The 22,349-nt window shown below is 52.8% G+C and overlaps 1 protein-coding gene across 1 annotated transcript in view; it reads right to left on the reverse strand.

Annotated features, from left to right (window-relative positions):
• The window catches only part of MYO16 (myosin XVI), a 310,488-nt gene that overhangs the window by 180,015 nt on the left and 108,124 nt on the right, over positions 1-22,349 (reverse strand). The window contains 3 exon segments of the mRNA XM_055126930.1: positions 7,470-7,580; positions 9,388-9,538; positions 22,101-22,254. Coding sequence (XP_054982905.1) covers positions 7,470-7,580; positions 9,388-9,538; positions 22,101-22,254 — 416 coding nt within the window.

Below are 22,349 nucleotides of genomic sequence, written 5' to 3' on the forward strand. Positions count from 1 at the left end.
TGGTATGAAAATTATCTCCTGCAAGGCATGTTATAAAAAACAAAACCAAACCCTAAATCTTATAATTAACGATCTAAGTGTCCATTTTCAAGAAACTCAAAAATTGCATAAAAATCATCTCCGATATTTGAGCAAAAATAAATGGACTATAAAACCAAAACCAAAGGTGAACTTTTGAAAAATCTATCAAAATGGTAGACAGCCCGAAGACCAAGGAAGGTCACAAGGAAACAAATGAGCAGTATCCCAAACAGGACCTCACTGCAGAGACCACAAGCTAGCAACATCCCAAACAGGACCTCACTGCAGAGACCACAAACTAGCAACATCCCAAACAGGACCTCACTGCAGAGACGCCATAAACTAGCAACATCCCAAACAGGACCTCACTGCAGAGACACCACAAACTAGCAACATCCCAAACAGGACCTCACTGCAGAGACACCACAAACTAGCAACATCCCAAACAGGACCTCACTGCAGAGACCACAAGCTAGCAACATCCCAAACAGGACCTCACTGCAGAGACCACAAACTAGCAACATCCCAAACAGGACCTCACTGCAGAGACGCCACAAACCAGCAACATCCCAAACAGGACCTCACTGCAGAGACCACAAACCAGCAACATCCCAAACAGGACCTCACTGCAGAGACACCACAAACCAGCAACATCCCAAACAGGACCTCACTGCAGAGACACCACAAACCAGCAACATCCCAAACAGGACCTGACTGAAGACACTACACGAGAGACACATGACCTCGTATTTGGAGTCACTGAGTCCCCAAGTCCAAATCTTTGAATATATATACAGTTATACATACGTCTGTGCACACGTATATGTATACTCAGAGGCCTATATAAATTTGATGTTAAAAAGTCAAACTAGGATACAGTAATAAGGTAAAATCACACGTTGCTATCTCTTACTAAAATACAATTAAAATTCCTGAGCAAACGCTGGCAGGTTGAGTGCAGTAATAATTCACCAGATGATACATTTCAGCCAAATAGGCCCTATGCCTAATGCAAGTCTAATTTCAGATGAGAAGATTAACATTTGTCACTTATAATGCTAAAAAATAAGTCATATAAATCATTTTTTAAAAATTCTGAAGATTATATTTTATTTGGCTTAAAAATAAAGCCAGTGAGGCCGCTGTCGGCCCAGATGTGATCCGGGCGGCCTCACTTGTGTGGCCCCTCCGTTGCTGAACGCCCATGACCCCAGAGGCCGTCTAACTGCCTTTGGCACCAGCAGCTTCTTGCAGAAATGCCTCCAGACTGTGAACTAAGCCATGGCCTCATGCTACCCAGGAGGGCAAAGGTTTTTCTCTCTCAGCTTTCCCTTTCTGGCGGGGCAGCGTGGTGACTGCACCTTATAAGGCCCACTAAACAGAGGTACGAGCTTGCAATGATGCAATTTTTGGCAGAAATTTCCTGGATTTAGTTACTAAAATACAGAAATCCAAAACCACGCAGCCTCTACCACGGCCGTGCGACCTCATATCTCTTCATTCTCAGCAAGAGAAAACAAGTTATCAAATGCCGCCTTTTCAGCAGGTTCTATTTTGGGGGGAAAATTCCAAATAATAATAATAATAGCAAGTTTTATGTTGAAATATTGAATGTAATCAAAGTAAAGAGAAAGTAAAGTGAAAATTATCAGCCACACAAGCTGGGGGTGGGGGGTGGGAGGTATACTGGGGTTCTTGGTGGTGGGACATGGGCACTGGTGAAGGATGGGTGTTTGAGCACTGTATGACAGACTTAAGCCTGAAATCTTTGTAACTTTCCACATGGTGATTCAATAAAAAATTAAAAAAAAAATAAAGACAGTGAAGACTCATCATGGAGTTTTATTAATCTAAACGTAATAACAATCTCAAACACATCCAGGATACCCACTGCGGATAATTTGCTTAGTCACAACACCCTGAAAGCTTCTCCTTGGGCGGAAGGATGCGGGCGCGCCTCCTACTGCCATTCTCCAGCCTCTCTGGTGAGAGCACTATTCTGTGAGGTAGTGCAAAGACAGCAGGTAGAGAAGCCACTGGCATTCAGAAGTAAGAAGCAGGGCCACGGAGACAGGCCTGTGGGTGAGGCACTTGACTTGCACGTGGCTGACTTGAGTTTGATCCCTGGCAGCACATACGGCCCCTGAGCCCTGCCAGGCGTGATCCCCGAGCACAGAGTCAAGGGCACCCTGGCTGCGTCCCCCCAAATTAGAGCATATGAGTCTTCATGTTATCAAGAGCCGCAGCACTCACTTGTGGAGTTTACAGTGACAGAGTGGGAGACTGACACCCCAGGAGAGTAGAGAGAAGGGCCAGGAGGATCCCTCCACGGCTCGGAGCCGCGCCTCACGTGCGGGGGGGGGGCGGGGGGAAAGGCAGCTGGGATAGAGAAGGACCAAGTACAGGATGCTTGGAGGGCTCGCTCGGGACGGGAGACTCGGGCTGAAAGTAGACTGTGGACCAAACACGATGGCCGCTTATTACCCGCATTGCAAACCATAACACCCCAAAGGAGAGAGAGAGTAAGAGGGAATGTGCCCACCACAGGGGCAGGGGAGGGGGTGTTGGGGTGGGGGTGGTGGGAGGGACACTGGGACCATTGGTGGTGGAGAATGGGCACTGGTGGAGGGATGGGCACTCGACCATTGTATGACTGAAACGTAAGCACGAAAGTTTCTAAGTCTGTACCTCACGGTGATACATTAAACATAAATAAAATAAAAATTAAAAAACAAAAGAAAGAATTTCAGTGTAAATATGCATATACTGCTGGAGGTTGAGAGCTGCTTTTCTGCCTGGCACACCGAGAGGAGAGGGGGAGGGAAGAGCCGTCTGCCCGACACAGCGGCCTGCACAGACGGAAGGCGAAGGCCTCAGGGTCAGGACGGGGATGATACCGAACCGCGTCTGTTTGTCTTTTCAAGAAAAACAATGTGAAGCCAAGAAAAAAATAGCCACTGAGTATGACTTTGTCTAGGTCTGTGTCTAAAGAGGTCACCTGGGCAGAGTGGAACTTTCAAACGTCTGACGGAAGAAAGCATTGTGAGGACTACAGCTTCCCTTTACCCCGTGTGTTCTAACCTACTCCCGTCTTTACAGTGCTCTCTGCCTGCGGCACGTCCTGGAAGCTCTTTCAGGTGACGGGATGGCAGAGAGCTTCGTGCTGTGAATCACACACAGCATGGCAGAGCCCACGGAGGCCGGGAGGGTGGGGGCAGCATTCGCTAAGAAGAAACTTGGCCGTGTACCTAGTTTCAATTACCCTGAGGTGGGAGAGCAGCCCTGATGCCAGACTGCCAAGTCAGCCTCCTGCGAGGCTCTTAGAAGCGAGACTTGCTCCAGCCAACCGGGTCCCCTGAGAGGAAGCTTCAGTCACAAAGTGGCCGGGAGAAGTCTGGCTCGATGCCTGGCCCACCAGATGTTAGGGAGTTCCTGAGTTTCCATTCTCTGTCTTTTCTGTATGAGTCTCAAGTTCTACTGGCACGTGCAAAAGAAAATACAGCCTCCATTCTTCTCTGCCGTTCATGACTCTGATTGCACAGTCTCTTCTCTCTGTGCTCTGACAATCACCCAGGAAATGCAACGCTTTTCCGGCAAGCGAGTGTCACCTGCAACCCATTTGCTGTGTGGTGGTTTGGGACTCTCCACAGCCAGAGGATGCAGGAAATCTTCCCAACCTAACTCCCAAGGGCAGAATCACCTACTTAGCTCCAACTGCAGTTTACAGATCAGTTGGAGAGCTCTGATTCTCTCCCTCTCGGCTGGTGAGAGAGATATGAAAATCCCAGTCAAAAAATTAATCCACTTGAAACATTTTGGCTTCGCTCTGAGGTCTCTGGTGGGGGTGGGGCTGCATTCTGTGCTGTTTCAAAAGTCGGGACGGGGAGACTTGCACTAAAACCAGGTGCAGGACACGGGACGGACAATGAGCATCAACGATCTTTTTTTGTTTGTTTGTTTTTGCTTTTTGGGTCACACCTGGTGATGCACAGGGGTTACTCCTGGCTCTGCACTCAGGAATTACTCCTGGAGGTGCTCAGGGGACCATATGGGATGCTGGGAATCGAACCCGGGTCGGCTGCGCGCAAGGCAAACACCCTCCCCGCTGTGCTATCGCTCCAGCCCCGAGCATCAATGATCTTACGAAGAACTTTGTCTGCAGAGCTGGAAGTTTGGGGGTCCCCGTGAGTGTGGCTAGAAAGGACAGGGTGGGGCTGGGTCAGGGCGGGGGCCAGGGCCAAGGCGCCGCCCCGGGTGCACCCGAAACCCCTAGGACACTCATGCTGGCGTGTTCAGGGGAAGCGACGCTCGCTTTTCCTCCTGACCCATCAGAGCACTTCTGCCAACGTGAACTAATCCTTGGAAAAGACGCGACACTGAAAAGGACAAACAACACACGCCCCAACTCTTATGAGATGCAACAGGTGGAAATTAGTGTCCCGTTGCTCGGAGAGTCTCATCTGTCCCTCTCCCGGGAGGTGAGAGACAGCAGTGCCCTGCTCCTGGCCCCTGGGCGCCCCGAGGCACCGGGTGGTCACTTGGCAGTGTTTACAGCGTCCGGGGTCCACGAGCGGGGACGTCCAGTGCCATGACTCAGTGCACTTGGCACAAACCCGAGCCTCGACAGTTCCGCTACGTGGCGCTTCCCGTAGACAAAGACAAATCCTGGCTTCACACAGTGGGGAACTTTTCTATATAAAGCCCAGGGAAGCAGGGGCTGTCGCAGGAGGGGAGAAGGCTGCCTGAACAGAGCGCGGCGTCTACGCAGACGGCCCCTGGGAGGGAACTAGCGGCGGCCTGGTTTCCCGGCTCCCTTAAACCACGTGCCCAGGGTAACAGTGTTTGCTGCTGACGCTCGGAAGCTGATGGGCCGGGACAGCGGGAATCCCGGTCGGCAAGTCCTTCCTGTCGGAGTCTCACCTCTCAGGCCCGGGGGGTGTGTGACAGGGGGGCGACGTCCATGCTCAGCTCTGAGGGGCTTCCAATGACGTCCTTGGAGAAGTTCGTGAAGCTACGCGAGTATTTCAGGGGCGCAGAAGGGAATCTAGGGGGAAGGAACCAGGCCGGAGAAAGGCCCAGGGGTCACCGGATCACAGGGTCCCAGGCCGAGTCCAGGGAGGACGGGCGGGAAACGGTGGGTCTCAGGGTGTCTCCCGACCACAGCTGCTCGTGTCAGAAGTGACTCTTGTTCTCTCTGAGGTCAGACCAGAGGAGGACACGCTCTCCCTGTGTGGGAGGCTGACGGGGAAGGAGGAGCCCGGGAGAGGAGACGCCTGTCCACCTCCTCTCTCCATCCCGGGTGGGGTGGGAGGGTCCTCGAAGAAGAAACACAAACGGCCGAAAGGCACACGGGAAGGGCTTGGCACCACTAATCGGCAGGGAGACGTAGATCCAAGCGACCGTGAAGCAGCCTCTCACCCAGAGCCCGGCCCGAGTCACAGAGGGAGCCAGAGCCCGCCCGGGCGCGGCAGAAAGGGGCTGTCACTCACGCTGGCGGGGACGGGCTGGTCCAGGCCCTGCTGGGAAACAGCACTCGATGTTCAGCACAGCACCAGTCACACACTCAGAACTGGAAATAACCCAGTGCCCAGGACGGGTTGCGGGACACAGGCACTGTGGGGACCCCACTCAAGGGAGCAGGGGACATGGGCACCGTGGGGACCCCACTCAAGGGAGCACTATACAGGGGACACGGGCACCGTGGGGACCCCACTCAAGGGAGCACTACACAGCTGTCATGGATAATGAGTCAGGGAGTGTCCTCACACACGGACGGACACGGGGAGCACCGTGCTGACATGGGTCAGAGGGACACACACACACACACACACACACACACACACACACACACACACACTACGTGAACAACGCCCAAAGACAGAAGAACCGAGGACCACGGAGATCTGCCCACTCGAGGGGCTCGCCGCCACGGGGAGGGGAGGGCGGAGGACGGAGCAGGGGCAGCCTGGCAGTGAGAGTCGGAAACTGGACAAGGGCCGGGAGCTGAGAGGTGAGTGACACGCACAATCACCTTCCAGTAGCTACCGGAAGCTGCAGTGTCTAAAGCGGAAACGGGCGGGGGGGCGAGGCGGGCACTTTGGTGGTAGGGAACGTGCTCTGGCCCCCGGTGCTGGGACACTGTGTGGCCGAGCTCAGTCCTGTGTATCTCAGTGATTCAGTGAAAACAACCCCCAGGACTTCCTGTGAAGGGGGCAGGGCGGCCTGCGGGGCAGAGCTCTTGCCGGCGCGTGGATAGTCGGGCCAGCATTGTGTCCTGTTGTCTCCTGAGCCCCCGGCCCGCTGGTTGAGGACCACCAGGGTGAGCAGAGCCCCCGAGCCCCGAGGAGGAGGCAGAGACAAGAACACGAGACAGCCAGAGCGGGAGGAAGAGAGAAACGCAGAAGGAATCCGAGCAGCGGGTTTGGGGCACAGACAGAGGAGGGGGCGGAAGGCAGCACGGCCCGGACAGACAGACAGACAGAGCGGGGACAGGAGGCAGCCCCCGCCCGGGCACAGACGAGTCACAGAGCGAGCGCCGTGCGGACGGCTCACAGCCACTCCGCCCGAGCGCGTTTAATTGTAAGCGTGTTTACGGTGGCTGGCGGCTTATCCAAGCATTCAGGGCGGTATTGAATTTTCATAGGCTAATCAGCACCTGACAATTTATTACTTGTAAGGAAATCGCCAACTTCGCATTTACATGAAAATGACTTAATCAATTTCTCAGTAGGCTGGGGGAAAATAGTGTTATCAAGAACTGGATTTCGCTATAGACAGACTGATTGAATTCCTCTGTGTCAAATAGAACAAAATCAAGAGGTGATTGAGACGGAGAGGGGGAGAGAGGGAGAGAGAGGGGGGAGGGAGAGAGAGGAGAAGAGGGAGGGGGAGGGACAGAGGGGGCTACATTGTATCCACTCTATCAACAGTATCGGAAGAACTACCACAGAGCGCTAAGGTTAGCATCCCAGCAGGACGCCCCATGCTGTTTGTCATCTGCGTCTTACATCTCCGCACCCCTTTCTCCAGACCAGCGTAACAGTGATTTACTTCGCAGCCTTCCTGATAATTTAGAGGAACGATTGTATCTTTCATGCAAATAGATAAACTTTCCTGCGTAGCCGCATCCCCCGTCCTGCTTTCTGGGAGTAGATAAAAGCGTATTTGCACGTGACCTGCACGACCAGCTGCTCCCGCACCATCTCCCCCTGCAGTCAGGACCTCTGGGTTTAGCGCCAGGGCGCCGGGGCCTAACCCCGGGACATTGACTCAGCAGTGTGAATCTGCGTGTGCCCCCACAACTGAGGCAGAGCAGAAGCTCGGGCTCGGACATGCCCCGGAGCGAGCTGCCCGCGGGAAGGAAGGACCCGCCTTGCTGCCACGCTCGCTCACAGGGGTGAGGCCGCCCCGCAGCAAGACAGACAGCGACAGGCGCGTCCAGTGCTTACGTAGATCTGGTCGTTCCCGAAGCGCTTCTGGATCTCGTAGAGCAGGCTGGCGTCCGTCAGCTCGCTGAGCGTGGCCAGGTCGTCGTTGGGCGCGGGGGGCACCAGCCTGGCCTGGGGGGAGACAGGCGGATGCACTCAAGCCGCTGCCCAGAGACTCTCCCCCACCCCACCCACCCCTGCTGCTTCCAGGGCGGCCCCCGGGGGGAGTCCTGCCAAGCTGGCACTGCCCACGCGTCCCCGCGGTTTCCGCAGGGGCGTTTGGCTGGCCGCGAGCTGCGGGGGGGGGGGGGGGCACGGGCGCTCCCGGGCTGCCTGTCCTCGTGTTGGGTGCCTGCCCCTCGGTGCCTCCCCCCGCCCTGCAGACGGTCATGCCACCCCGGCTCCTCCCGGCCGCTCCACGGTCACCTCTCTGCCCTCCCCACCCGGCCTGCTGGTGGCCCCAGCGGAAGCCCGGAGCGAGGCCCTACTGTGACCCGCGAACACGGACCAGATGACGGACGGACTCAGGGACACCTGGGAGCCGAGTGAGAAATCTGCCTCGGGGCCAGAGACCAAGTGTGAGGGTTGGGCGAGCGACTCCGAGTGGCTGGCCTAGGACCGACCCTCAGCCCCCGCCTGGCCCCAGAGCACTGCCAGGAGTGATCCCCGAGCACGGCCAAAGGTGGTGGCCCCCAAGCAAACACACCAGACTGAAGTTGACCTCACAGTCTAGTAATCGGTGACCCTGGTGGGCCAGCGACACAGTGCCACACCCACAAAGCCATGGCACCTGGGAAATTTAGAAACAGGAGCAGGGGTGAGGGGTGGGGCTGGAGTCACTGGGACCAAGGATTGGGGCCCACGGGGGACACAGGAAGTGTGTTCTCTCCTCTCTCCCTACCAGGGCGGGTGCCATGTAAGTGACTTCCTTCCCAGATGGACTCAGCAGGAAGTGCTCAGCCTTGGACCCCAGTGTCCGGAAGGACGGGAAGCGATGCCTGGTGTTGGTGCTCAAGCCTCTCCACCCTGCCCTCGCCCCAGTTTGCAGGTATTTCCTTAAGGCAGATGAGCTCACTAACACACCCACAAAAATGTAACAGTATTTCAAACTTTCACTGTTTGGGTTTTTTTAGAACAATCCAACTTAGATGGGTTTATATATATATATATATATATATATATATATATATATATTTATCTTCTATACATATATATATACTGAGGACGGTCTTTAGGAAATCTAACTAAAGGTGCTAAAAACATTCAAAATTCCATACACTAAAACAAGGCATTTGCAAGTATGACTCTGACATTTGCAAAATTGCTTCTCGGCCAGCTGTAAAACATGAAGTGTAAAATCATTTATTTCTCTGGGATTCTCAGGACGTATATTCATTTCTAATAGCTTCGAGCTCGTCCAAGTGATTTTACATAAATTGGGTGTTGGGGCACAGATACATTCACATAGAGCACGCTCGCACACGCAGGCACGCACGCGCGCACACACACACACACACACTCACACAGTAAACACCAGTTACCTTAGGGTCACTCCTGGCTCGCTCTACTCCTCATATCCCCTTAGCAGTTACTTCTAAGGATAAATGACTCAGCAATTGGTTTATCTTCCTTCAACGTATACGAAATATTTAGATATTGAAGAAAACAGAAAAATACTCTCTACGTAAGAACCGTGACGGTGACTAAGGCGTCACTGGTTGCCCGGGGCTTAGTGTCTGGGCCGGGTTACACTCCGCCACACCAGGTGTGAGAAGCTTCTGCAGGACAGCAGCACTTCAGTTTGCTAATAGTGGGTGTAAGATACAACAACTTAGAGTGTTTTAGACCAGACAGGCGTCCACTCTCTCCTCTCTGAGTGGACTCGGCGAGTCTCTGGGGAAAGGCTGGGGGCGGGGAGGTGTGTGGAGCGGGGTGTTACCTGCTCAGGTGTGCTGGGGACCGTCGCCGTGGTGATGTCGGGAGCACTGCCATGGGCCGGCCGGCTGCAGACACCCTTCGTTGCATCTTTGAACATCACGCCTTTCTCCAGCAGACTGTCCTGCTTGGCCATGGGCAGCACCAGGGGGCTCCTGAGGGAACAACAGGTGTGAGTGAGTCTAAGCTCCAGTGCCCGGCCCGGGCACCAGGCTGCCGTGAGGGCAGGAGGGGGTAGAAGCAGGACAAACCCCTTCTCGGCACTGCGGGGGTGGGGGGGAAACGCCCAGCAGCACATTTGTAAACTTTTCTATTAACTCGGGATTTCACCCCGTTTCACTAGGGAAAGAAAAATAGCTTTATTTCAATTTGTGAAGAAGATGCTAATACACGTCTATTACCGTGGATGGATACATACGAATCGATAAGCAATTTAAAGGCCGAGGCTGCAGTCCAATTAAACTAAGTGAGACGCTCAATTACGGAAGGAACTGCAGGGAACGGAGAGCAGGGTGGCTCGGTTCATTCAGACACTGTTCACACAGGGCTTACATACGTACTCGGATCACCAGCGATGTTTTGAGTTTTCATATGAGGAATTTGAGAGAAATGAAGTGCGTGCTTAAGAAAGTATTATAAACAGAATATGAATCATTCCTTCTCCACAGCACAAACCAGGAGCACATACAATAAAACATACTCCACAGTTGCTTTTCTACAGTGTCAACAGAAATCCACTGATTTATACGGTTCCTAATTAAACAAATGTCATATAAATATTAGATTTTCTTTGTAGTACTTTTGTAGTAAGATAATTTAAAATGTATTTACTTAGATGTTACTTTACAAGTAGAAATATGCATGTTTGATCAAGTTTTCTATATACATATATATGTGATTATTTCACTTCTTCTACAATGGCAGTTGTGGTTGCAACGAAAGCCGAATGGAATAAGCCGAATGAAATCTTATGTTTTTGAAAAATTCTGGTTAATCAAGGCATTATTTTCATATAGTGAGAATGCATTTTTGTAGGGATGCCCAGTGAGTTTGACTCACACATGTGTAGTTCTACGTACATTGCATAGAAACATACATGACGTACACCCGAGTAAGCGGCGTGCCCACCCAGAGACGCACAGGATTAGTACAGTCTCAGACTTCTCTCTGTGCTCCGCGCTGTGGTTTACCTTACACCTTAACGTGTTTCTCAACACTGGATCTCTTCCTTGCTCAAGTCTAATGCCGAACGGCTTCTTTCACCCTCTTCCTTTGTCATCAGATTCCTGAGTTTGCATATTCCTGAGTTTGTATTCAAGCCCCTTATCAGATACACACTTGGAACATATTTTCTCCTGCTCTGTGTCTTCTTCTTCTTTAAACGCATAAAAAAGAATAGTTCCTCTCTCTCCTGGCTGTGCTTCTTATGTCTCATCTAAGGATCCTTCCCCTGCCCCAAGGTCAGCAAAGGTTTCTCGTAGGTTTTATTCCAAAAGCATTAGCCTTTCATTTAGTAGATCTGGGACCCACCGTGAGCGACTTTTTTTTTTGGAATTTTCATATGGCGCTTTCTATGCTCATGTCAAGGTTCACTGTGCTTTCAAATGACCTTCCAAACGGTCCAACACTGTCTCTGAAAAGAACGTCTCTTATCCTCGTCCAATTATCTGAAGACCCCTTTGTTCAAAATCAGCTGACTACAATGTGTGGATCTATTTCGGGACTTTCCATTGTGCAGCCCGAGAGAACAACCGTTTCATCCCTTGGCCAGACTCCCTGATTAACGGCCCTTCCCACGAGGCCTGGAATCAGGGAACGGGCTCACCGACGTCTGGGTTCCTCTGGCGAGGCGCATTTCTGTATACCTCTTAGATTCTATCAACTCCGTGAAGCATGCCTCCTAGGGTGTGTTTTCAGCCTGGTGGTCAACTGATAGACCCATTTAGGAAGAATAGACAAGAACAAGGTCGATTTTCCTCATCTATAAGCGCGGCAAACGCCATCTCTCCGGACTGCTCTTACCTCAGCGGGTCATAGTTTGGGATATTAACATTCCGCAAACAGTGTGATGTGGGGCGGGTTTCTCACACTCCCAGTGCTCGTTCCCGGGGCTGGCGCCTGCGTCCTGACTGGGCCAGGAGGAGGGGACGGGGAGGGTTTGTCCGGGAGGAGAGCCGGCGTCTCTGCTCCGCAGCCTGGGCGTGTCCAGAAACACGGGAGAGTGAAGCCGGCACTGGGGCAGGGCGGGAGAGCCGGGAAGGGCGTGCCCAGCCTGTGCCTGCTGGCCAGCGCCGCCCGCCTTGTGCCCGCTGTTGCTGTGAGTGTCCGCAAAGAACGGACTGTGAAGGCGCCCGACAGGAGTGCAGCCGGGCCAGAAATGCGAGGGAGACCGCGGGGCACACGGATGCTCGTGCCGCCCTCAGTCGACCCATCTGAGGGGCCCGGCCCTGCCACCTGCACGCTCAGGGCCTCGGCGCAATGGGCAGGCACTGGGCGTGGCCGTGGGCTGTGTCCGGAACTCCGAGGGGCGGGGCTGCCCCACTCACGGGGAACGAGGGTCCCCGCGAGGTCCCTGGAGCTCAGCAGCGAGGACGGCAGGCTCTGGACAAAGGAGCTACCACCCCACACTAAGGGACCGGAGCTGCCCGGGGCCCCCTGGGAACTCCATGCCGAGTGTCCAGCAGAGCCGCCACTCGCGCCAGGAGCCGGGGCTGGGCGCCATGCAGTGCCTGTCGACGCCCTCCTGGGTGTGAGGGAGGAGGGTGGTCGGTCCACCCTGGCCCTGGGCACCTCGCCCCCGGGCACGAGCCCTGGGAAAGGGGCAGCCTGGGAAAGGGGGGGGAGCAGGTGCCTCCAGATGGGCTTCAGCAGCGCCTCGTGGTTCGGGATTCGACTCCCGGCAAGCGCCTTTCTTCTGGGTGACTCTGGAAAAAGGCCCAGCCATGGCCCAGCCGCTGACTCCGGCCACTCCCCTGGGGCTCCCGGGAGGCCCCTGGGCCAGCACTGGGCGTGCGTGTCCCCGGGACGCTGAGGGCTTCCACACACACTGACCCCTGTCCTTACCACTCAGGCACCCCGATGGCCAAGAGCAAAGTTTTGTTCTGGGCAGAGGCCACACCTGGCAGTGCTCAGGGTTACTCCCAGCTCTGTGCTCAGGGACTGCTCCAAGTCCCTTGGTCCCGGTGCTGTCTCCGGCTCCCACCCCCACCCCCTGTGCCTCCCGTCTCTGCCCCTTGGACATGCCTCGCTCTCGCCCTTGCACCCCAGCGCCTCGGCAGAGGCTGGGGCCCTCTCCTGCCAGTGCAGAGACGGGAGTGGCAGCCCCAAGCGCCCGCCCGGGCGGCAGGAGCCTCCCCGTCCCGCTGATTCAGAAACAGACCATCTCGCCACACTGGCGCGACACCCTCTGCCCGCTCCGCTGGGCCCCGCCCGGAGAGTCGCTCTGGTTTGTCTTCTCCGGGCTCAGCCTCCCGCCCTGGCGATGGTCAGGAGAGTCAGCACTGCCTTCCTACGTGCATCTAAGTGGTGCTCATCTAAATGGTGCTCACGTTCCCTCTACTTTAATGAGTGACTACATGCATTATAAATTTTTACACGCTATAAATTTTTCTGCACCTTCCAAATTTTCTTCAATGAGAGCATATTAATTTGATTATAAAAAGGAAATTATTAGGAACACACGTTTATCTGTGGAAAATAGAATGAAGGGGATTGGAACAGCCTATTTTCAAACATGGGCTGTCAACAAGGTGAATTCAATCAGCCAGAAGGAAGTGGGCTCGCTTGCAGGGGAAGCATTGAGACTGACGCAGGGCAGAGGCCTGGACTCAACCCGGGAACTCAGCAGATTGGACCCACAGTCAGCAGATCCCTAAACTCTGATGGGTTTATCGAGACTTACTTGTTTCTATAAACATAAAAGGTACTTCATGCGGAGCAAAATGCCTACAGGAACTGGGGTTTTCTGAAAATGGAAACTGAAAATAATAAAACTAACAAAGATGACAATTATTGGCCTTTATATATAAAGCAGTTTTACAGAGTCAGAAAAAGAAAACAACTGAAGAAAATACTGAAATCTATCAGAGTAACAAGAAAATATGTAACAGACACACATATGAAGAAATGGCATATGTGATTCAGTTGTTCTGGTGGTTAAAGTAATGAGAGTTTTTCATTTTAATCCTATGAACATGGCCACATAAATTATTTACTATAAGAAATTTGTTCTTCCTGCACCTATAAAATAATGATTCACAAATTATTTTTGAGTGAAACAGTGTTTGGAGAGTTTTTAAATTGCTATCTTGGTCCCTCTAAAAATGACAAAATACTATGATTTAAAAGCCCCTTAGGTAAAGTAATTGCTTTGTCTAAAAAATAATAATTATAATGTGTCACTGTGTTCAGATTGGAAATTGCATTGTTTTGAAAACACCTCATTCAACTCGGTATATCTGCAAAGGAATTTTGTTTGCTTGTACTTGGAATCGCACCTGAATTGCACCAAGAGCTCAGGGCTTTCCCCTGCCCTGTCGAGACAAGAAAGCACCTCCCCCCCCCCCAGACGACCACCCCAGCCCAGGCAGGGGGATTAAAAACTCCTCAACAGAAGGAGTTGGATTCAGTTTTCTTATTCACATACAACAGGAGGTTCTGAATCATGTCCACATTACACAGCAGAAGTGGCTCTAGAGTATATTTATCTTAATATGTATTCAAAGAATTCTATTGACAGGAAATGACACTATCATCATTCATCTAAACCAAAGGAATGTTCAATCATATGCCACATGTTTGGACATTTTTAGTAGGTAGATTTGACAGAATGTGGTAGAACTTATTTTTACCTGGTAAAGCAACACACAGAGAGGGGGGGGGTGGTGGTGGGGATAACGAGAGAGGGAGAAGAGAAAGAGAGAAAGAAATTCATGTATGAGAAGAAGATGCTTATGTGGTGGGCCATGGGATGATGAACGGGCGTCAAGGCAACATGTTCCTATTTCCAAGATAGACAGAAAGAAAGTCAGTGGGCATGGTTCTACCTCCGCCCTCGGGAGCCTGGCTCCCGACCGACCTGGAACCCCGAATGCCCAACAGTGCCGGGGAAACAACGCGAGTGTTTCAAATGGAAAATAAGAGCAGACAGTTCTCGTGTCTGCTTCTGACTGTACAGTCTGGCTTTTCTCCCTGAGACCTTCTGCGCTTAGAATTCCATCCTGGGTGTGGATTCCGCAGCTGGCTGATGGCTTCCTGAAGACTAAGATGCTTAGCTATGGAGTCAGGATGGGTAACGTGAAGTCAGTAAAATACACAACTTCATTTAGTAGGATTTTGTGGTAAATCTATTGATAATCTAAGGAAACTATGACATACTAATTATCATGGCTGAGATATCTGATCTACTGATGCTTTCAGGCCTCTGGTCTACAGTAAGAGAGGCCATTCCTGAAACTCAGACTCTACACCCGCAGAACAGAGGGAGCACTGGGCGCTTTAAGCTGCAGAGGACTTTATAATAGTTATTCTGTGTAAATAATCATAAATGAGGATTGGGCCAAAACAGGATTTATGGCCAATGGTTTCTGGGAAGCTGCTTTGCTAGATGGTGGGTTAGACCATCAACTCTCACGGATCCACACTAGGTAATCCGGGTGCTGCCACGACCTTTCTGAGTGATCTCCAAGTTAGCCAAGGCTCTGTGCCCAGTAAGACCTCAGGGGCAGGATGCTGCAGGCACGGCTACTCCAAGCACACGACTCTCGGGATAAGAGAGTCCGAGATTGAGGGAGATGTTATAGAAGGTATCCAAGTATACGATGTTATAGAAGATCCCCAAGTGTACGATGTTATAGAAGGTACCCAAGTGTACGATGTCAAAGTAAAAAATTCAAGGCCACGGCGCTCCAGGAAAGACACGCACGGCCGTGGTGCTCCAGGTAGGCCCCACTCAGGCCATGACGGCACCAGGAAAGACAAACCCGTGGGCGCACGACACACAAGCATCCCACTCCAAAGTCGGACGCTCTGAGAAGACGCCGAGAGCACGGAGCCGGCAGCCCAGAGGCTTTGGCGGAAACATCCGAATCCTGTCCCTGCGGATGGAGGGCGACTCTCTCGATGAGACGGTTCCTCGCCTGAAGGTCGATTTCTGGAGTAGGTTTACACGCTGTCCCTTTACACCTGACTAGTCTCCCTGGCACTGGGCAACCCGACCGCACAGTAGGCGCCAGGGGCTTCACACAAGCACGAGAGCTCCGACAGCCACGCGCTTGTGCCAGGCCCGGCGATCCCTCAGGATGAAACGCCGGGCCAGTGAGGGCGCGCAGAGCTCTGACACGGGTTGTGCTTATTCTTTTTTTTTTTTTTTTCTTTTTGGGTCACACCTGGCGATGCACAGGGGTTGCTCCTGGCTCTGCACTCAGGAATCACTCCTGGCGGTGCTCAGGGGACCATATGGGATGCTGGGAATCGAACCCGGGTCGGCCGCGTGCAAGGCAAACGCCCTACCCGCTGTGCTATTGCTCCAGCCCCTGTGCTTATTCTTAACACTCGTCTTCAAGGCACTGTCAGGATGAGGCAAATGAGGGACCCGTATGCATGACTGTGAGGTGAGTGAGCCCGGAGCCTGGGTGAGGGCTGAGGTGAGACAGAGCCTGGGTGAGGGCTGAGGTGAGTGAACCAGAGCCTGGGTGAGTGCTGAGGTGAGACAGAGCCTGGGTGAGGGCTGAGGAGAGTGAGCCCGGAGCCTGGTGTGAGGGTGTGAGGGTGTGAGGTGAGTGAGCCCAGAGCCTGGGTGGGGGCTGAGGTGAGTGAGCCAGAGCCTGGTGTGAGGGTGTGAGGGTGTGAGGTGAGTGAGACAGAGCCTGGTGAGGGCTGAGGTGAGTGAGACAGAGCCTGGATGGGGGCTGAGGTGAGACAGAGCCTGGTGTGAGGGTGTGAGGTGAGTGAGACAGAGCCTGGGTGGGGGCTGAGGTGAGTGAGCCCGGAGCCTGGGTGGGGGCTGAGGTGAGTGAGCCCGGAGCCTGGGTGGGGGCTGAGGTGAGTGAGCCCGGAGCCTGGGTGGGGGCTGAGGTGAGTGAGCCCGGAGCCTGGGTGGGGGCTGAGGTGAGTGAGCCCGGAGCCTGGGTGGGGGCTGAGGTGAGTGAGTCCGAAGCCTGGGTGTGGGGGCTGTTTGCAGGCTGGCTCCTCTTTAAAGCCCCGGTAGAAGCCTGAAGGAGGAGGAGGAGTCACCTACCACCAGGCATGAGCTCCTGTGTAAAAGCAGCAAGTCAGGCTGGTAAGACAAGGCCTAGAGAGAAACGCTGAAGGATCATGGGCCAGAGAGATGGTGCAGTGGTTAGGGTGTGCACCTGGCATGCAGCCAAGCCTGAGTCTGTCTCTGACAGCAAAGCCCCCAACACCCGCCCGGGCACTCAACACGTAGCCCCCGCTGGAGGTCTGCAAGCTCTGCCAGGACGGCCCCGCTGGGCAGGCGTGGCAGGCCCAGCAGTGCCTCATCCTTGGCAAAGAGCAACCAGAGGCAAGTCCCCAACCAACGTGGGAAGCTGTGCAGTCACAGTCCAGGTCAGGGTGCAGTCCTGGGAGCCAGGACGAGAGAGGAGTGCTGGGAGCACTGGGAGCGAGGACCGAGACAGGAGTCAGAGCAGCAGAAGGAAGCGCTTCAGTTTGTGGAGAACAGGAGATTTTTCAAGTTTTCTTTTTCTTTTCTTCCTTTTAAAACAAGGTGTTTTTGGGGCTGGAGCAATAGCACAGCGGGTAGGGCGTTTGCCTTGCATGCGGCCAATCCGGGTTTGATTCCCAGCATCCCATATGGTCCCCCGAGCACCGCCAGGAGTAATTCCTGAGTGCAGAGCCAGGGGTGACCCCTGTGCATCGCCGGGTGTGACTCAAAGAGCACAAATAAATAAATAAATAAAAATAAAAAAATCAAACAAGGTGTTTTGTTTTGTTTTGGCTTGGGGACCACCCCTTGCTACGTCCTGGGGGTCACCCTGGTCGTGCCCAAGAGGCCTTCTCGGTGCTGGGGATCAAACAGGGCTTGTGTGTGCAGGGCAAGCGCCTCCATCCGCGTGCGGCCTCTCTGGCTCCCGAGTTCTTTCAGACTCTGCTTCTCACCCGCTGGACGCATTAGTCTCTCTCGGGCGAGGAAACGAAATTCAAGTGGCGATTCGCTGAGCCGCATGGCCCTGGCGGGCAGCGGGGCTGATCAGTATGCCAGGTGCCCGCCCATCCCTCCGCTGGACTGCAGTGCTGTTCTGCTTGGACTCCCCCCTCCCGGAAGCCGAGACGTCTAGAAACAGCTGCAGACCAGGCTTCCTGCTTGGGATTCAGGACGCCAAACCTCTCAGCGCGCACTTGGTTTCAGCAAGAGACTTGGATTTTCACGGAACAATCGCAGGCGTTCATTTCAATGACAAAGACACACCCAAATGAAGGCCTTGCAGAAACCTGCCAGCAACGAGAAACTGGTCCACACAACTGCAGACACAGGTCTGAGCCACTCACCCCTGGCCCGCACCCAAGCTGATGCTGCAAAACGCTGCTTTGCTGGGGCCTGAGAGATCACAAAAGAAAGAAATTTCTCTTTTCTGTTAAAATAAAATTTTCTAATTATCTTCATGGATGCTCCCTATGAAAAGAATAACACGCTGAAAGTGTTGCAACTTATTAAAATACTTTTGCTCACCAAATCGATCACCGTCGGGACACTGTGATATTATGGAAAAATCAACCGGCAACGGACACGTCTCGACAGTGCGCAGGGCTGGCCTGAGAAGGTTTTATGCGTCTTTATTTCTGAGCGAGTTTATAGAGGAACCCTCGAGTGTCTGTAATTTCTGTAGTGAAAACACCTCCATATCTCTGGCTGGAGAGTAGGACAGTGGCAGGCACTTGCCCTGCACACTCGAACTGGGCTAGGTGCCCCAGCACCCTCTGTGGTACCCTGAGCCCTGCCAGGAGTGACCTCTGAGCGCAGAGCAGGAGTAAGCCCTGAGCCCAGCAGGTGTGGCTCCCAAACCAAACCCAAATCCAAACAAAACTACCATCAGGACAAATAAATTTATCAAGTATACTTGCTCCTGGTTTATGCATTCTCATATCTATACAATTACAATTAAGACATCCTGATGCATGTGGATCATGAAGTACAAAATAAAACTTATAATGTTCTAATTGTCTTTGGGCTAGAGCGACAGCACAGCGGGTGGGGTGTTTGTCTTGCACGCGGCCGACCTGGGTTCGATTCCTCTGCCCCTCTCAGAGTACCTGGCAAGCTACCGAGAGAATCCCACCCGCATGGCAGAGCCTGGCAAGCTACCCGTGGCGTATTTGATATGCCAAAAACAGTAACAACAAGTCTCACGTGGAGATGTTACAGGTGCCCACTCAATCAAATCGATGAGCAACGGGATGACAGTGACAGTGACAGGTTTTCAGTTCTATTTAATGCAGATGATGTAAACTATAATGATAAGAGATCAAAATTCAATATGAAATCTATTTTAAAGTTTCAGAGTCAGAAGGAAAATAGGTTTAAAATAATTACATTTAAGTGTGTATAACAAATAAATCATCAACAATAATATCTAACAATATAACAAATAAGTCATCAACAATAAGTATATTATTGTTCAGGCAATAATATACTTTCAAAAAGTACTTGTCTTTGGGGCTGGAGTGATAGCACAGCGGGGAGGGCGTTTGCCTTGCAAGCGGCAGACCTGAGTTCAATCCCCGGCATCCCATATGGTCCCCCAAGCACCGCCAGGAGTAATTCCTGAGTGCAGAGCCAGGAGTAACCCCTGAGCAATGCTGGGTGTGACCCAAAAATAAAATAAAATAAATAAAAAGCCAGAGAGGTTTACTTAAAAAAAAAGTACTTGTCTAGTCAAATTAATTATTTTTAATTTTGTTTATATTTTTGATAGCAAAGAACAACAATAACAACAGCAACAACAACAACAAAAAGCTACCAGCCCATGGATAAGCTCAAATTTATCCAAATATCTTACTATGGACCAATTCAGGACTGACACTTTAATTATGTTTGAGTCCGAACATCTCTAAAATGTGAGCATGTGAGATACTCTTTAAGGGGAGCGGAACTCTGGGCATTGACTTTAACACCAGGGCCCAGGACGTGCGATTCTCCCGCGGTGCATATCTGCATTCCTTCCACCCCGGGGAAAGCAGAGATGGGTGGCAGAGTCCCGCTGTCAGCGCGGGGGGGCAGCTCATCCCAGAGGCCCTTCCCGACGCCTGGCCCCGCCGTGGTCCCTAGGCTCCCTTCTTCCCTCCCCCGGCATGAGCGAGCACGAGACCTGCCTTCTCACCCCGGAAACAGGAGGGGCTCAGGTGGACATGGCGTGGCGGCCTGAGGCCCGTCTTCAGGGGCCCATCTGGTCTCCTTTATTTCCTAGTTTTCTTGTGCTTGAAAATGAGGGACCAGTCACGGGGCTTTGGAGATGGAAGCAGAGACTCGGAGCGTCTTTGCCCGGCTGGCACGGAAGCCCAGGGCACTGCAGCACAGCGGGGACAATCCAGCCCCGGACAGGCCCTGCTCGGCCTCCAGCATCGCTGAGCTCGGCCAGCATCACCCCGGACCGTCCAGGCTGTTCTGGGTGAAGCATGGCCTGAGTGTCCGTGATGGGGTGGTCAGGAAGGGCGGCCTGGGCAGCTCACGCATGGCCCTTGTCCTGGGAAACATCTCGCCGACCTCCCGGGGAGAGGGAAGGGTCTGGGCAACGCTCCACCTGGGGACCACAGGGAGTTCTACCGGGGGCTCTGCGGAGGGATCGGCCGCGGGGAAACCGCTTTCCTCACACAAGAAGGGGCCTTCCTCGTGCAGATGTCATCTCTACTATACCTTTTTGCCTCTCCGGGATATATTCCCAGGAGTGGTATTGCTGGGTCAAATGGGAGTGAATTTTTTAATTTTTTGAGAATTGTCCATATTGTTTTCCAAAAGGGCTGAACCAGTCGGCATTCCCACCAGCAGTGAAGGAGAGTCCCTTTCTCCTCACATCCATGCCAACACTGGTTGCTTTTGTTCTTTTGGTACATCTACACGATGGAATACTATGCAGCTGTTAGAAAAGATGAAGTCATGAAGTTTGCATATAAGTGGATCAACATGGAAAGTATCTTGTTAAGTGAAATGAGTCAGAAAGAGAGAGACAGACATAGTAAGATTGCACTCATCTGTGATAAAATAAGAGTGGGAGACTAACACCCAAGAGTAGTAGAGATAAGGGCCAGGAGGTCTGCCCACAGCTTGGAAACTGGCCTCACATGCTCGGGGCAAAGGCATCTGAGATAGAGAAGGGAACACCAAGTAGAGGATGTTGGGAGGACCCACTCGGGTTGGAAGATGCGAGTTGAAAGTAGACTATAGACCGAACATGAAGGCCACTCAATATATCTATTACAAACTACAACACCCCAAAGGAGAGAGAACAAAGGGGAATGCCCTGCCGCAGAGGCAGGGTGGGGTGGTGGGGGATGGAATGGGGGTGGTGAGAGGGATACAGGAACCATTGGTGGAGGAGAATGGGCACTGTGGAGGGATGGGTCAACGATCACTGTGTGAGTGAAATGCAAACACGAAAGTTGATAAGTTTGTAACTGTACATCACAGTGATTCTCTAATAAAAAAAATTAAAAAAAAAAATAGAAAGGGTCTTCCTCGCCCGGGAGACTCGTCTGTCCTGCAGCTCCTGCCCTGGCGTCCAGCCGGCTGAGTGATGGTCCACACCGTAGCGGCCACCCTCCGTTCATCCCACCGGCATTTCCTCCACTGCCACTGACCAGGGTCACGTGGGCCCCGCCCTCACCGCGAGAGTGTCCCTCCACTTGTCCAGAAGCCGAGGGGTGCGGCTTCTTTGGGGTACCCTCGCACATCCCACCTTAGACACGGCCCCCACCCGGGCAAGGGAACAGCATCTCACGCCCCCACTCTGAGGATAACAGAGCTGATCTGCAGCCTGAGATGCGCTTTCTCTTTCATCTGAGTAATTTATTAAAATATAATTCACGGGAGAAGCAGTTCACATAATTAGGATAGAATTCACAGGTGAAAATCACACTTTTAAAATATGAAATTCACAAGTCTGTGTAAACCGCCAGGTCTGCTTTAAGGACAGTCCCATCTTCCCCCGGGGTCCCTTCCACCCACAGAGACTCATTTCCCAGGCCACTCTCTCGGCCCTCGAACCCACTCTCTGTCTCTGAGGACGACGGCACTGGGCATTCTGTGTAAGTGGAATCGTGGCCTTGCTCTGGTTCTGTTCACTGGAGACGGTGCTTTCAAGACCCCCCTCCCGAGGCCAGTGTCTGGAGGAATATCACAGACAGCCAGAAACCATCCTGCGTCACACCTTAGTGGGACACAATGCAGACTTGTGCTTCCTGCTTTAGAAAAGACAATTGCCGACAGTTCTTAGATGCTAAAAAAAAAGAATTATCACTAGCCTCATAGTGATCAGTTTCCCTAATAAACCACAGTTAAACAACAGGAGGATTTTCATTGAAATACGATAAGCTGATTGTTATCAGCAAGAACTTTTGGTAAGTACGTTGACGCGCAGTTGTGATGGCCTCTTAGCTGGGAGGCAGAGGTACAGCAAAACCAGGGCCCACAGGCGTGCAGGATTTACTTGTCCTCGATTAACACGTGAGCTCTGGGTCCAAGCCCTCCCGAATGCAGGTACTTACAGCTTGCTGGCCAGCACTGCGTGCGGGGGGATGATCTCCTCGTAAGTGTCCTCCTGGGCCAGGGCAGAGGCCGGCGGGGGCTCCCCCGCCCTCTCTCCCCACGCCGCCTCGGCCTTCAGCAGCAGCTCCTCAATAAACTCCGACGCGGCAACATCTGCAGGACACACGGGAGTTGGGAACTGTGGGTGAGGAAGGCGCAGTTTCCCCCCTCTCACTGGCTCTCCCTCCCGGGGCGGCCAGGGTTACTAA

This window comes from Sorex araneus, chromosome 1, assembly GCF_027595985.1.
Source record: "Sorex araneus isolate mSorAra2 chromosome 1, mSorAra2.pri, whole genome shotgun sequence".
NCBI lineage: Eukaryota > Metazoa > Chordata > Mammalia > Eulipotyphla > Soricidae > Sorex > Sorex araneus.